We start from the raw sequence: 14,828 nt of genomic DNA, 5'->3' as shown, positions 1-14,828 counted from the left end.
GTTGGTTATTGTTGTCTCGCACCATATATGTTCGACACCCTCAATCAGTAACGTACAGCTGTTTAAAGTAGCTAAGATGATGGTAAGTAAGACCTATTATTCAATAAAGCCACATGTATTTTAGGTATCTCCGAATCCGCGTAAAAGTGGAATCGCGTATTCCGGGGTCGCGTATGTTCGAGGTGCATACGTTACGTAAACATCAAGGTTGGAGTTATTGATTCGTAGGCTAAAGGTTTACACTCTTGGAGAGACACCTCTCCAAGATTACAACGATCAACGGAAAGAGCGATCTCCTCTCGATCGCAACGGTCACTGGAAGAGAAAGGCTTACCATGATGAAGCGTTGCAAAAATGACAGTCAGCTGTGCAGAAAAAGAGTCAGCCTCTATTTGAGCTGGTTCCAAATGATGCGAATGATTCAAGGTCTATGTGGGCTCAAATCGGTTCATGAAAAAGCTCCGACGTCGCCAAATAAAATCGTGAACCCTGTATATTCGTTTTGAGGATTATACGTCACATTCACTATTGTATGTTCTATAGCAAATATAAATCATTATCATCATCACCGATCACAATTTGAGATGCAAAAATATGAGCAACGTACTAACATATAGCAAAGAATAATTTCGGAAAATGTTCTACATACACCCGTTCAGCCCATTGTTTGATTTTGCTTGTTTTATTTGCCTGCAATTGTTTAACCCAACACTGTAAGGGAACTCGGAAAGCCGGAAAATGAAGCTCATTTAGGCATTATTTCGTTATTCTTGTTTTTTTTTTGTTTGGTGGGGAACAGGGAACGACAAACTTGGGCTAAGGTGAAACGAAAACCGTACGTAACCGGAACGACGTACAACAGCAGTGTGTCAATCCGTTCCGTTCCGCTACTCTAACTCTAGCCTGACTCTACACTGTCTTGATAAATTCTTTGTTTCGTGAAATGTCCCTATGTTTGTTCCCCAGCAGAAAAACAAAACGCCTTTCGCTCTGCTTACATTCACAACTTTCGTTTCGCCAAAACTGAATAGTAAAAAATAATAATATACTTTAGTATGATAAAAACTTCAACATTCATCGCTTCTATATGTACAAGTAATGTATGTTCTTCTCTGGCTGTCCCTTTAAATAGACAATCCCAAATAATCGCGATCGTAAGCGCACTGACGTTTCCACGATCAATTCGCTTGTTTCATTTTTAACTGCTTGTTGTATCCAGTGTTTCCATGGCGTTTAGAGTCATTTTTATTGTTCGGTACATGTAACGGCATCTCTCGGAGTAGTAGCTTGTCATTTACATACAGCTTGTCCATTCTAGATATCACAAGCACGATACAGGACACTGGCGCATGTCCTTCACCCAACCAACCGGATGAGCTCGTTGAGACCAACAGCATATGGTTGAGTAGTGTAAACAGTTGTGTATAAATAAACCCTTTTTTAGAATGCGTTAAAAACATTTAAATAAAATACAGACTGAAACACAAAACAAACTAACAGTGAAACATCAATACACAGAAATACATCATACATCACACCAGTTGTTACTCATTCTCGTTTCGTTCGCTGTGATACTCTTCGCTGTGTATCGAGTTTTATAGGGATGTATCATTCGCTTTCGCGGGTTCGGTTTGCTGTTGCCGCCTTCGAAGTGTGTTCTGCTCCGTCTCGACCAGCACATTCATTTCCGTCACCCCTCTACTACTGCAGCTGGTACTGGAATCGTGACTATTACTAGAAAGTGGTTGACTAGTGGCGTCGCTGGTCGTCGCTCGGTCGACGATGGCAACGACTGGCACTTCAATGGCCCCAGCAGTACCCTGCTGTTGCAGCTGCTGCTGCTGCTGCTGCTTGCTGACCACACAATGCGCATCGCTGACGTCCTGCGCCAGCGAAATGCTACCGATCGGAGTCTTTTGCTGTCGATCGTCGATCGTAGTTGATCGATATGACGCCGCAGCGTCTGGGCCAAAGCTACCCCCAACAACGGACGACACATCCCGGTGACTGTGGGGAGCTTCCGTCGACTGTTGTTGTTGCTGCTGCTGCTGCTGCTGTTGAGGGGTTAGTACCGCCTCTGGGAAAATGAAATTGTTTTCCTCGTAATTACGCTGATAATTGCTGCGTCGATCAACTGGCGGATCCCTGTCTAGGTCGGTACCATCGTCATTCAACGGAGCGTCCTGCAGTGTTGGGTTGCGATTGTGTACCAAACCTACGGCGGCCCGCACAAATCGGTGCTGCATGCCAAACACGTTGTTGTTGTTGTTGTTGTAGAGGTTAATGGCAGCGTTGCCTCCCAGCATTGCCATACCCACGTTCAGGTTCGATCGCAGATACTGAATCGAATTGCGTGCAATGTCCCGCAGCGATGCATTTAACCCATTAATATTGTTCACGTTCAACGTGTGCAAACTGTAGCGCGGAAGGCGATTCAGGATGTCGCCGATGTTGTTGTTGTTATCGTTTTGAAGCCGCAACAAACGGAGAAAATTTGTCCACTGAAGACTATAGTTTTGGGCCACGGCTGCCGCCAGTCCTTGCGGGCGTTGATTCGGACGGCGGTTGGGTTGCTGTTGGTTAGGGGCGTTTGGACGCTGCTGCTGTTGTTGGGGCCGTTGTTGGAAGTTGCCTTGCTGAGCTTGTGCCTGATCATTCCGCGTTTGGATGAGGATCTGCTGGAGCTGGGCTTGCTGAATGATGACGGGCAGTTCATAATGGTGGAAGAAGTAGATCATCGAGTGCTGAAAGTGGAGAGGAAAATAATAATTGGAAACATTGTTATGACGAAAATAGCTAGTAAATCAAATTATTAAGAGCCGCACAAATATATATTTGTACGAGGAAAAACGTTTTCTTACTAGGATGTTTTACATTTTAATACTAAATCTTAGTTTGTGTCATTTTGGGAAAGATGAAGCAAAAACAATCAATTCATTATTTGTTAAATACCCAATAGTTCACAAGAATTTTTATGATTTACCATAAGAAAAGTCAAAGATTTCACCAACGAAATATCAATTATAAAAAAAAATGGTACAAATCCGGACCGACGGTACAAATTCATTGTATTTCAACGAGAAATCTAAAACCTAAACAAAAATTTATATATAAGGGTCTTATAAGGGCAAAGCCTGACACAAACATATCAGTTGCCATAGACAAACATTCCAAACAGTATTACAGCTCAGACACGATATACTATTAGATTCAGAGCTCGTAATAACAGGTGGGCTGATAATTGTTTGGCCTGAGACAGTTGATGTCCTTCCGTTGCGATGGTATTGGGGGTGGCTTGCATGGCCTGAGACAGTAAAACACTTTTTTTGCAAAATTATTTTTTTTATTCTACATACATCCCTTCAAGGGTGTTACAGCGATTTCAGCCGGTTTTCAACTTTTGGTTACTATTTTTGTAGTAGTATTTGTCATTTGCCTCCAAAAAGGCCTTTGTTTCGGCGATCACCTCTTCATCCGACGAAAATTTCTTCTCAAAGGACATCCTTTTGGGATCTGAGAAATTGAGTTAGTCACTGGGGGCCAAATCTGGGGAATACGGTGCCTAATTCATGCATTTTTGCCATTACTTTCACAGGTTTGTGGCACTGGTTTCTTTGTGTCCAGTGGTTTCTTTAATTGTGGCCGTTTTTTGGCGATTTCGTCCTTCAAACGCTCCAATAAGTTGATATAAAAGTTGCTGTTAATGGTCTTTACTTTCTCGAGATAATCAATGAAGATTATTCCTTGCAAATCCCAAAAAAACTGACGCCATAACCTTGCCAGCTGATTGTTGCGTTTTCCCCGTTTTGGAGCAGGTTCATCGCGTCCAGTCCACTAGGATGACTGTCTGTAGGACTTTGGAGTGAAGTGGAGAAGCCAAGACTCATCCATGGTAACATACTGACGCAAAAACTCCGATTTATTTCGCTTAAACAACTCCAAACTCTGCTCCGAATAATCAAATCGTTGTTATTTTTGGTCAAATGTGAGCTCGCGCTGCAGCCATTTTGCACAAAGCTTTCTCATATCCAAATACTCGTGAACGATATGTCCAACACATTCCTTAGGTATCTTTACGGTGTCAGCTATCTCGATCAACTGCACATTACGGTTGCTTTTAACAAATTTGTGGATTTTTTAAATGTTTTCTCCTGTAACCACCTCTTTTGGGCTTCCACTGTGTTCGCCATCCTCAGCGCTCATTTTATCACATTTAAATTTAGCTTACCGATATTTAATGGTTGATTTTGGTGGAGCAGTGTCCATAAACGCTTTATCAAGGCAATTTTTGGCTTCAACTGTATTTTTCCCCTTCAAAAACTAATATTTTATCATCACGCGAAATTCCTTCTTTTCCATGATTATCAGCCGACCTGTTATACCACAAGCTGAGTTATTTCAACAAATTCTGCATTCTCTTCATAAACAATCGATTTGGCTTTCGATGTTTCTCGCATGATAAACAGGCGTGTGACATTCGAATATTGATTTCAGCACAACTGGGATTCAATTTTATCCTTAAGCAGTGTTAAGTTTAAGTATTATTTTTTAAAAAGAATTTTAAGTTTTTAAGTGATCAATTTTGATAGGTTCTATTGTTTTTAATTGTTCATCTTCAACCTTCGTTGGCACTCTGAGCGATTTTAGTCTTACCAATCAAAATTTGCCATTTAAACAAACCTGTACACCATTTATGATTCTTATAAATCTATGGTAAATGCTGTTTAAATATAAACCAATTGTTATGTTATTGTTATGTTTAATAAACCAAGCAATAGAAAATACATAAAAAGGATTCTGCTTAACAGTGCATGAACAAAACTTCCCAAGAATGTGTAACGCTCCAGATAATAACAATTGCTCAAAGTCATTACCCATCATTTGCGCTGTTCATTTCAATTATCGATAGAACGCACAAGATTCTGCTGCTGTTGAAGAAGAACGCAAAACATAACGCAACTATTATCTCCGTCGGTTGCTTTCCTTTCTTAAGCAACAACACCCATAGTGTCGGTCAATTATGCGAACATTTTTTAATCCGCTCTAATGCAGTTAGCTTATTAGTGGCGATACTGCTCCAGGGGGTGAGGGTACTGGCGGCGGTAGTGGCAGTAGCGTTGTGATGTATTGTTTTATAATTGGATCCCTTACTCATCCATAATGTATAAATAGCATTAGTGGCCGACAACAGCCGGGCGAGAGTTTAAGTCCTCCCCCACGGTGCAGTACCACTTCCGCTGCTCGGTGCAATGAAAAATTGCATTCCAAATGGATGGTTTTTGCAACAACGGAAACTTCACACGATGCCACCTTTACAGCGGTTCGCTCGAGACAAAACAAAAAAAAAACATTACCTGATCTTTAAACGTCTGTCGAACGATCGAAACATGGAACACGCAGAGCAGAAACACTCTCGGGAGCAAACTTCCGAGCATCTTTTAATGTGGAGAGCGCGCGACTGTTACACACATATATAACTAATAAAAGAAGAAAAAGCGACACCTCTTTCCATGTTTGCCGGGTTCAAATAAGAATGAAATGCAGCGGCACCAGTAGACGAGTAGGGCGAAGTAGAAGGGCGAAGCAGAAACACTTCGGAACGCAGCGTTACCGATCGACGAATGAAACTTCAACTTTTATTATTCGTTTACAGTATGATTAATGATGGAACTTTCCCCATTCTTTTCAATCCATTGCTTTGCTGCTCCCCTCATTACTAAGCACTCGCGTCACAGCTCCCTCCCGATTCCCGCCCGCTTGTTGATGGGTTATGTTAAAATGAACTTGAGAAGGTTGATATAACCCAACAGCCCGCCCCCCCCCCCCCCCCCCCCCCCCCCCGCAGGATGCTTGTTTGTCGTCCTTTCGCGTTCCTTTTGTCGCGGAAGCAGGAAGTGGAAGTTTGCGGCAGTTCGTGCCATTGTATCGTTGTACCACTCCCAATTATGCCTTCTTCGACGCGGTACCTCATTGGGCTCTCGTTCTGTAAGGAAAGTTTCTGTAAGGCTGAGGAGAATAATGCAATACAATAACACATTGCAGCAGCGCTTAGGCTCAACGGTTTAACAATTAATTGGATTAAGGAAGTCATTTTTTTTAACATTTCAACAATTCAGGTCACATTGATTGGTTTCAGACGAGATAAATGTCTCAGTTTCGTACCTTTAACATTTCAAAAATATCAAGCCAAGTTTCATCGAAAACTTAATTTTGAACATCCTTAAGCTCTGTTTTCCCCCATTTCCTACACAGAAAAAAACTCCGTTCAACTATAATCATTAAATGCATTATTAAAATTTTGTTATAAAACTAAACAGTTAAGAATAGAATGGTTAATGTAAAAAAAACTTCCCAGCTTTAATATTTAATTTGTGTTGCGGTAAGCTACACGGCACATAAGTGGGACGTGACATCAATTAGTAAAACCTTTTCTTTCGTTCCTTGCCATGTCCTAACTGATTCCACCGTCGGCCAAAACTAAGCGAGCGCGCGTCACACACATCGAGCGTTTAAGTAATTGTTCGGCTGTGTAGAAGACCCACCCCGCTAGCGACACAAATTTGTCGAAAACTTTCACTAATTGCTAATGAAGTGTGCGACTGACCGGTTATTGGTAAAGGGACTGTACCAGCACTTGGATGATCAACTAGGGCCCCGCACCAGTGTTTGGACCTGGTGGGAAAATTTGTTTCTTTTTCTCCCTGGGATTATACATATTTAACCAGCCGATGGTGAACTTGGTGGGTTACGCTTCCTCTTAAGAAGAGGATGATTTCGTTCGAAATAAATTATTACCATCACTTCAACTGCGGTTTTGTGGTAGTTTTCTTGCATTACAGCTGTTTCTACGCATTTCTCGTGTGATAGTACATTTTGTGAATCTAAATTCTACCTTTAAAATGATGTAGTAGTCTCTGTACAACAAAGCGTTCCGAATATCGCTTATCTGGTTGCCTGCTCATTGCGGTATCCCCGGAAATGAAAAGGCAGATCTTTTGGCCAAACGAGGTGCCTCTGAGGGCAACTTTTTTGAGAGGTCGATTCCCCCTCACGAGTTTCTTCGCACCCCACAACAGCTTTGCATGGCTCGCTGGCAGAGCATGTGGGATGACGATGAGCTCGGGAGGTTCTTGTATTCAATCTCACCTCAGGTGATCCCTGCGTCCTTGGTATCACAGCCTCCCGGTAGGTCGTGCGTTCATTCGTATGATGTCTAGGCTCATGTCGAACCATTATGCAATGAATGCGCACCTTCAACGTATAGGTATGTCCGACTCCAAGGTTTGTAGCTGTAGTGTTGGATTCCATGACATCGACCACATCCTCTGGTCATGTGGTGAATTCGATGCCGCAAGACCCGGTCTTCTAGCAGCCGTTCGGGCATCAGGAAGATCCACTGCTGTGCCAATTCGCGACATTCTGGGTCAGAAGGACTACGTCTACGCACGGATTCTGTTCGACTTCGCCAAAGAGATCGGAATCACCCTATGATTCCCTCCCCTTCCCCATCCTGTAGGTAGTACGCCATATCGTTTGTTCCTGTTTGTTCTTCCTTTTGTTTAGTCCTTGTTACAGATGTTTATCCCTCGTTTCTGTTGTCCTTACTGTTATATGTTCTATTGCTGTTGTCGAGGATACATTGGGGAAGCTTGGACAGTCGCACCTATATAGGTTGGGACAGACGCTACCATGACGCAGTCTGGTATGCCAAAAACGTCCGAGACGACAGCCCACACGGACGACAACGAATCAAAGGCTCCAAAGACTGGCAAGATGGTCACGACGCCGATCATCAACCTCACCTCCGACTAAAGGACGCCGCAGACGGTCTGTCTGAATGTCGGAAGAATACGAAAGCCCACCGAAAAGGGAGGACAAGAGGGACTCCAAAAGGATGCAGCTATTCCTACCCAGTTCATCCGGGATAAGGTGCATCGCAATGGTGAGAGAAGGAAATGTCCCACCCCCTATTTGTGTACTACTAGATATTAAGCGTAGTTTATAAGATATACGGCCTGGCCGTTCTAACGATAATAAAAAAAATTATGTAGTGAAGTGGCAACATGTTCAACACACATTTCGAATCCAAATATTACATTTTTCACAGGTAATGCTCTTAACTTGCAAACGTGCAAAAAGGCAATATTTTCGTTCAAGCATACTCCACCACCCAAACGATTGGCTGTCACTGCAATTGACAATTTCAGCTGCTCTGTGTTCCAGTTCCATTGTGGTTCCAGCATTTTATGCACGTGTTCTAATTATATCTTTCACGTGCATCAATTCGAACCCTACATCATCTCTTTATTGAGAATGATGGGCAACAATGTATTACCACGTGAGCATATAAGCTCTTTTATGTAAGACTTATGTTTATCGTGCAAGATGTTGCCACGATTGCAATGCATTCAAAAATTATATTCAAGTGCCTTTATAGCATTGAAATCTGAATAATTAATTTAACGATTTGAAGAAAATATAATATAATAGAAAACTTAAAAAAGGAACTGTAAAATCTCTCATTTTCGGTTTAATATTTATGGCATAGATAATAAAACAATTTAAAGTTTCTTACCTGTATAAACAACCAAGAAGTACACAACGCCAAGCTGCTATACTGTCCATTAAAGCGATAGTGGTAAGCATAGAAGGAGAAGTGATATAGATAGAAGAATCTGCAAGTAAAGAAAAAAAGGTGTTTTAATTAAACAAACCGAACGATTGATAGAAAAACCAACGATTCAAGATCTAAGGGCTTCGAAAGGTTCGATAGATAAAATTCTCTACATTTAAGCAATGAAATGAAGGGTGTCTCTTAATCGTTGTTCGACAGTTTCATTCCTCGTCGATAGGCATATTATTAGAAATTCCTTTGCAATAGCAGTAAAAAATGTAAATACTCCAGCCTTTTTAGAATAAGCGAAAGGTACCGAAACAGACTGTTTCCACTTTACCATCCAGTGCATTCGCTCCTACGCCGCCGCGCGCTTCATGCCGGGTGTTACCGTGTGGGCTGAGACAAATTGACAAGGAGAAGTACGATTGACGGGTTCCGGTTTCTTATGGCATTTTGCAAACCTAGCCAATCCTTTTCTTGATCCTTTCTTTCAGCGAACCCTCGATGATATCATGTTGAACGGGGTGCGCACTTCTCAATGTTAAGCTTTTGTCATCTATGGAAACCTTTCGGGTTCGCCGAATTGGATGCCATCCCCGACCAACCGGGGCGCTTTTTCGATTGTGTGAGAAAAAACAACAACGCTCGCACACACACGCATCCTCACGAACACTCCGAACACTCCTGTCGACAAAACGCGGATAAGTGGTCATAATTTTATGAAGAGGGTTAATCGAAGGAACATCATCTTCATCTGCCTCCCGCATGGGCTTGGTAGCCAGTGGGCCGAGGACAGCGTGGGGATAGAGTTTCGGGGTTTTATATTTGGGTCAAAAATTTATACAATTTCAAACCCTGCCGGCTATCCGGCCGGCCTAGCAACGGTACACAGTGTTACCAAGGCTAAGCTGTACGAAAATGGTTCCGCCGTTCGGCCGTTGGGCCGTTGATCTTTATCAATAAGTAAACCTAACAAGCCCTATAGCACACTGGCCATGCAGCAGCTCGTCGAATGAGATGTCTATGTGACGTCGTTGTCTTTTGACCTGTCAACTGCGAGTCCTCAACGAGAGAGAGGAAAGGGAATTGAAAGATTTTGATGTGATACCGAGGCAAGCATTTGCATGGCCAGCAAATAAAGAAGGAAAAAAACCCTCAGTGCCCTTGCAAGAAGCAAACCAACAAACGCGAACGCGGTGGGCCTCAGCTTTGAGTGATGAAAATATGTTTTCGCAAGGGCATCAAACCGTATAGTGAACCGCTGACAGCAATAGTAAAAGGGTCTCATTTGGGAAGCATTATATTTCAGCAGCGACAGTTAGGCTTGTGTCGTTCAAATCGTTTTTCTGACCAAAAATAGTGGCAGAAGAAAAAAAAAAACGAACTCTAAACGAAAATTGCGGCCTAACAATTTGAACGTCTTTAAATATTTTATTTGCTTAAAACATTCCAAGGAAAATTAGCTGGCCGAAGGGGCCATCAACATCAAATCTTGATAGAATGTAGCTTTTTTCCAGTAGCTTGCTTGTCACAGTCACAGCTACAGTGTCACGCAACAACAGACACAAGATTGGACGGAAGGTTGAGAAGGGTTTTATAAAATGACCATAGAATAAATATGAACGCAACGAAATGGACAGGACATGCCAATGGACACGTGTACGGTGTAGAAGAAAGGAATGAAGATTGAACGAGTTTAGTCGGCAGCTTCGGTACGTTTTGAAACCATAATCAAAAGGCAGTAGGCATTATTGCGCTCTGTCGGAATGCATTGCCTAATGTAAAGCTAGGGATAAGCAGATTCAGTCGCCATCGGCCATCATTGCAGTGCAGCTGCTTGCGAGCATAGCCCACAACGCAGCGGGTGCAGAAGCGCAATACCGTTTTCATGCAGATTTCGCATGCAGCTCCTTTGCCGCACTGCACACGGAAAAGGTACACACCTTGGTACTTGCAAAATCCTAGATCGAAACTAAGAATCTCGATGTGCATAAAGGGCAGAAAGTTCTGGTAGCACCGAAACATTTGCAGCAGGACGACCTGTTGCTTCTTTTATCCGGCACAAGGGTTTAACAACTTGTTTCTTCCACCGGAACACAACCAGTCCCTCAAACACTTCGTTTGTGTACTGGAAGTTCCCCAACACATCGAACCACATCGTGTGCGATTTTCATCGGATTATGCAGTGCTGAAAATCTGAAATCTCCTCCGGAATACTTAATCATACGGGCTTTCCGTTATCATCGGACACTGAAGCTATGCCGGAGGAATCGACGGACGACGACGTGGTGAGAGACTTGTCCAGATTTAGCATTCAGAATTCTGAAAGATACAGTCTTGAAAAGGCTTGCGCCACGTGACTGCCAGTCGCAGAAGCACTCACACATCGTGGGATGGAACACGGATGTCTCCGGACTTCCAACTGGCAATGCGACCGGGGGGATGCGCACTCACACTCACCCCCGATGCGACGTTCACCACGTTTGCAGTAGCTCCCCGGTGTGGAGAATGATAATTGACACTAATTCGGTCAGTTCGGTCACTGTGAGAAGGTTAATTGCATAGTGTCCTCAAAACCCAACACTACCGGTGGGGTTTCCTCTCTCGGCTATCGCAATCGCTGCAGGATTTCGCACTGAAAGTGGTTTATATCACACACGGCTTTGATGAGCTCCTTAACAGCACTTCCATACAGTGGAAGAGTTTAATAACTCGCCCCAAAATGCCATTCATATAACAGGCGGCACTCTAAGCTGATATTTTTTATTCGTATTATTTATTTTATGCTAACAACACAAAAATCGGTAATTTTTATTGCAAAATGTATTTTGTGCAAGCGGGTTAGTAAACATTTGCGCATTACAGTCCCCATCCCAACCAGCAATCTCGATAACAAATTGCAAACCCCAACAAAACGGTGATATTTATGGCAAACATTCAATGAGGAAGTAAATGGAACTGAAACCGTACTGTGCAAAGTGTGTGTACTGCAAATCCAAACAATGTTATGCTCGCTCATTTCAGTTTGAAATTGAATCAACCGTATCGGTAAAGCGCTTTTCGCCCAAACCGTTGCCACCATGGCCACCACCGCCTTCTTCGATACTACAGTTACGTTTCTGTCAAATCGATGCACGGAAATATGTCGAAATTAAATATTTCGTTTTGCATGATGATTTTTTAAGGATTCTTCCGGGCATGTATGGCATGCATACCGTTCACACCACACACCTCATCACCTCATCAGCGTTTTGTGGCGTGACCCATTTCCTATGCATCCACCCCCGGGGGGGAAACGATCATCTCCGAACACAATGAACACGCACCGCCCCAACGCAGAACCCTTCCTGCAGTACATACATCCGGAATGGTGGAAAAAAAAGGAAGGGAAATGATAGTATATAATTGAGTTCGCACCCGAATAGCAACAATAAAAATAACCGTAAATGGTAATTCTTTTATCGTTCGTACACTACGCTATTCCCGGGGAACCGCTATTCATACCGCCGAAGAAGAAGCCAGATACATGTCGGTAAATTATAAAATACCGTTTTGGTGCGAACCAAAGGATCAACGGTAGTCATAAAACCCATCTGAATTAACTAGATGGAATGAATGAATGGAAAAATGTGAAATTTCTACAAAAACGTATTAGTATCTGTGCATGATACATGCTGTTAAAATTAAGCCAATTTCTACTGCATAAAAAACATTCTACAATAGAGAGTTGGGTGTATAAAAATGAACATTAATGTTACTGATGTCTAAAACGAGTAATCAATGTTATGATGTCTCCTCTTCGTCTATTAGTATTAGTCTGTCGAATTTCGTTAATTATTTATGTGAGCATTAAATAAATTAGCATAAGTTAAAGTTATTAAACTTTGTATGAAGACTACACAACGTAATGCAATAAAAAATAACAATAATAAATATTTTAATTCTTCATATCAATTTTTATAATCCAGTAACGTTCGTTCGCTAGCTCGTGACTTGCGCGAAATTAGATAAACTTTTATGAATGGACCACCACTTAGTCTCCATGGTCAGCACCATGACGAAGCAAATGCGAATTGGTCATGAAGAGTAAATTGATGTTTTATAGTTATTTGATTTGCCACAGTTTGTCACGTGGGGTATTAATAGGCCCGCTTCCTACACTACCACCTTCATTATTACCCGTCACAACCATTGCGGAGTTCTAGAGTTAAAATGAAGGAGAAACTGAAACTGTTTATCGATGATTAACTAGTTATTCGTCGAATAGTTCGAAAATGGAAGAAAGATTCTGATTCTACATCAAAATGGTTCACATAAAGGGTGCCCCGAAAGTACAAGCACGATTTAAAAGTTAGACAAAATATAAAACCTGTTCAAGAAACTGGATGTTTATTTGATAAACAGTGTTTGTGGAGTGTTCTGTACTAGTTTCCCAAAAATAAATTAAAAAAATTAATTCGTATGCCAATGATCACACTTCTGATCTGACGCCTCCCATCAGGCTCAGCACAGACTTGTCCCGAACGATTTTCGACACTTTCTTTCTGTCTTTTTGAAATTTGTCGATGTCTTCCGCAGCTTTAAAATGCTTTCTCAATTGTGCCATGGTTAGCGCCCAAAATAACTCAATCGGTCTGGCTTCAGGGCAGTTCCGGGGGATTTATTTCCTTCGGCACGTAACGTACCTCATGTTCTTCATACCATGCGATCGTGTCTTTGGCATAGTGGACAGAGGCCAAATCTGGCCAAAACAACACTGGACCAGTATGTTTTCGTTTCATGGCCAGCAAACGTTGATTCAAACACTCCCGGAAGTCGGGATCGGTCCTCATCGTCTCCGTTGTCACTAAACGGTTCGGACATCATAACGCATTCTCAAATGGCTTGCCACAAAATCGCCTTTTTTCCTAATTTTTCGGGAAATATAAATTTGACGGCTTCTTCGACGTTCTGGCTTTCAGGCACGGTGTATTATTGACTATCCGGAAGAGTTTTGTAGTCAAAATTTACGTACGACTCATCGTCCATCACGATGCATGAGGATTGGCGACACAGCAGCTTGTCGTACAGCTTCCAAGCCCGATATATAGAAATCGTGCTTATACTTTCGGGGATACCCTTTAAAACTGATTGAAATCGTGATAAAAATCACACCTACTAGCAATAGTACGAATTCAACTGGCAAAGAGTAGAAAAACGGTAAAAAATGTCACACTCCAACTCAAAATCCCTTTAGTACTAGGTGCCTTTTAGGAGCTATTTTGTGTCTTGTAGTATAAAATGTTAGCTTTTTAATTGTACTTTAAATTGCCAAATAATATCTTCATAAAGGACACATAAAGTAAGGAATGCGGATCAACGATGCGGACTCTCCTAGTGGTCTGGATTATATAAGTTAAATGTCCCGAAACGTGACAGTGCTGTGGCCATGAGTGCATCTGTGATAATAATACACCGATGGTGGTAGTACAACAAGTGGTAACAGACTCGATAAAACCAATTAATATAAATGTAATCTCTTAATCCAATCATCACATACAGTCCACACACACAGCGCATATCTTTTGCCTGCCTTCATCGATGTACGTACACCTGTCGTCGAATGGTAAACAGGGGGTTCGGTCGGTCGGTCGGTCGGTCGACCAACGATGGCACCCAACAGTGACGAATGACTGACAGTGGTGGAAGACAGGCCAGCTGTTTTGCTTGCACTCGATCCAGTCGATTACAGCCGACGATTGGGCACCGAGTGATGTAATGAACCATATCCCCAAACACAGCAATAACGACGGCGACGATGAGGACGGAACAGATTCATTAAGACGTTGTGCCATTCGTATACATAAAGGGAAAAGCGAAATGGGAATGCAAGAAAAGGACACCTTGACGTAATGGTCGGTGTGAAGGAGTTTTAGTGATCCAAACCAACCAACCAACCGACAATGTTGAAGTCCAGAAGTCTAGTTACCTTAAGGAAGTAGCTCGGTCACATTTCGCAGGAGAGTCTGTGGTGCTCAAGAGCGCGGGACGGTCGAACTCATTTGCCATTTCAACCGCACTAAATTATAATCCAAACAGAAACAGACCACGTCCTAGATGTTTTCCCCTTCCCAGCAACAATACGGTTACTGCTGCTATTACACACTTCACATCCTTCCTTCCCATGCCGTCTGGGACTGTGACTGTATAGGACCGGCGGAAAGAGGATACA

At 42.4% G+C, this 14,828-nt stretch overlaps 1 protein-coding gene across 1 annotated transcript in view; it reads right to left on the bottom strand.

Moving 5' to 3' along the window:
- Window positions 1-674: 674 nt before the first annotated feature.
- LOC128300907 (uncharacterized) overlaps window positions 675-14,828 on the bottom strand; it is a 53,757-nt gene continuing 39,603 nt past the window's right edge. The window contains exons 10-11 of the mRNA XM_053037155.1: window positions 8,576-8,675; window positions 675-2,744 (exon numbers count right to left, since the gene is read on the bottom strand). Coding sequence (XP_052893115.1) covers window positions 1,596-2,744; window positions 8,576-8,675 — 1,249 coding nt within the window. The 3' untranslated portion in view covers window positions 675-1,595. The remainder of the gene's footprint in view (window positions 2,745-8,575; window positions 8,676-14,828) is intronic.

The sequence above is a fragment of the Anopheles moucheti genome, chromosome 3, assembly GCF_943734755.1.
Source record: "Anopheles moucheti chromosome 3, idAnoMoucSN_F20_07, whole genome shotgun sequence".
NCBI lineage: Eukaryota > Metazoa > Arthropoda > Insecta > Diptera > Culicidae > Anopheles > Anopheles moucheti.
Note: the sequence above shows the minus strand (reverse complement) of the source record. Positions and strands in the feature narration are given on the sequence as shown.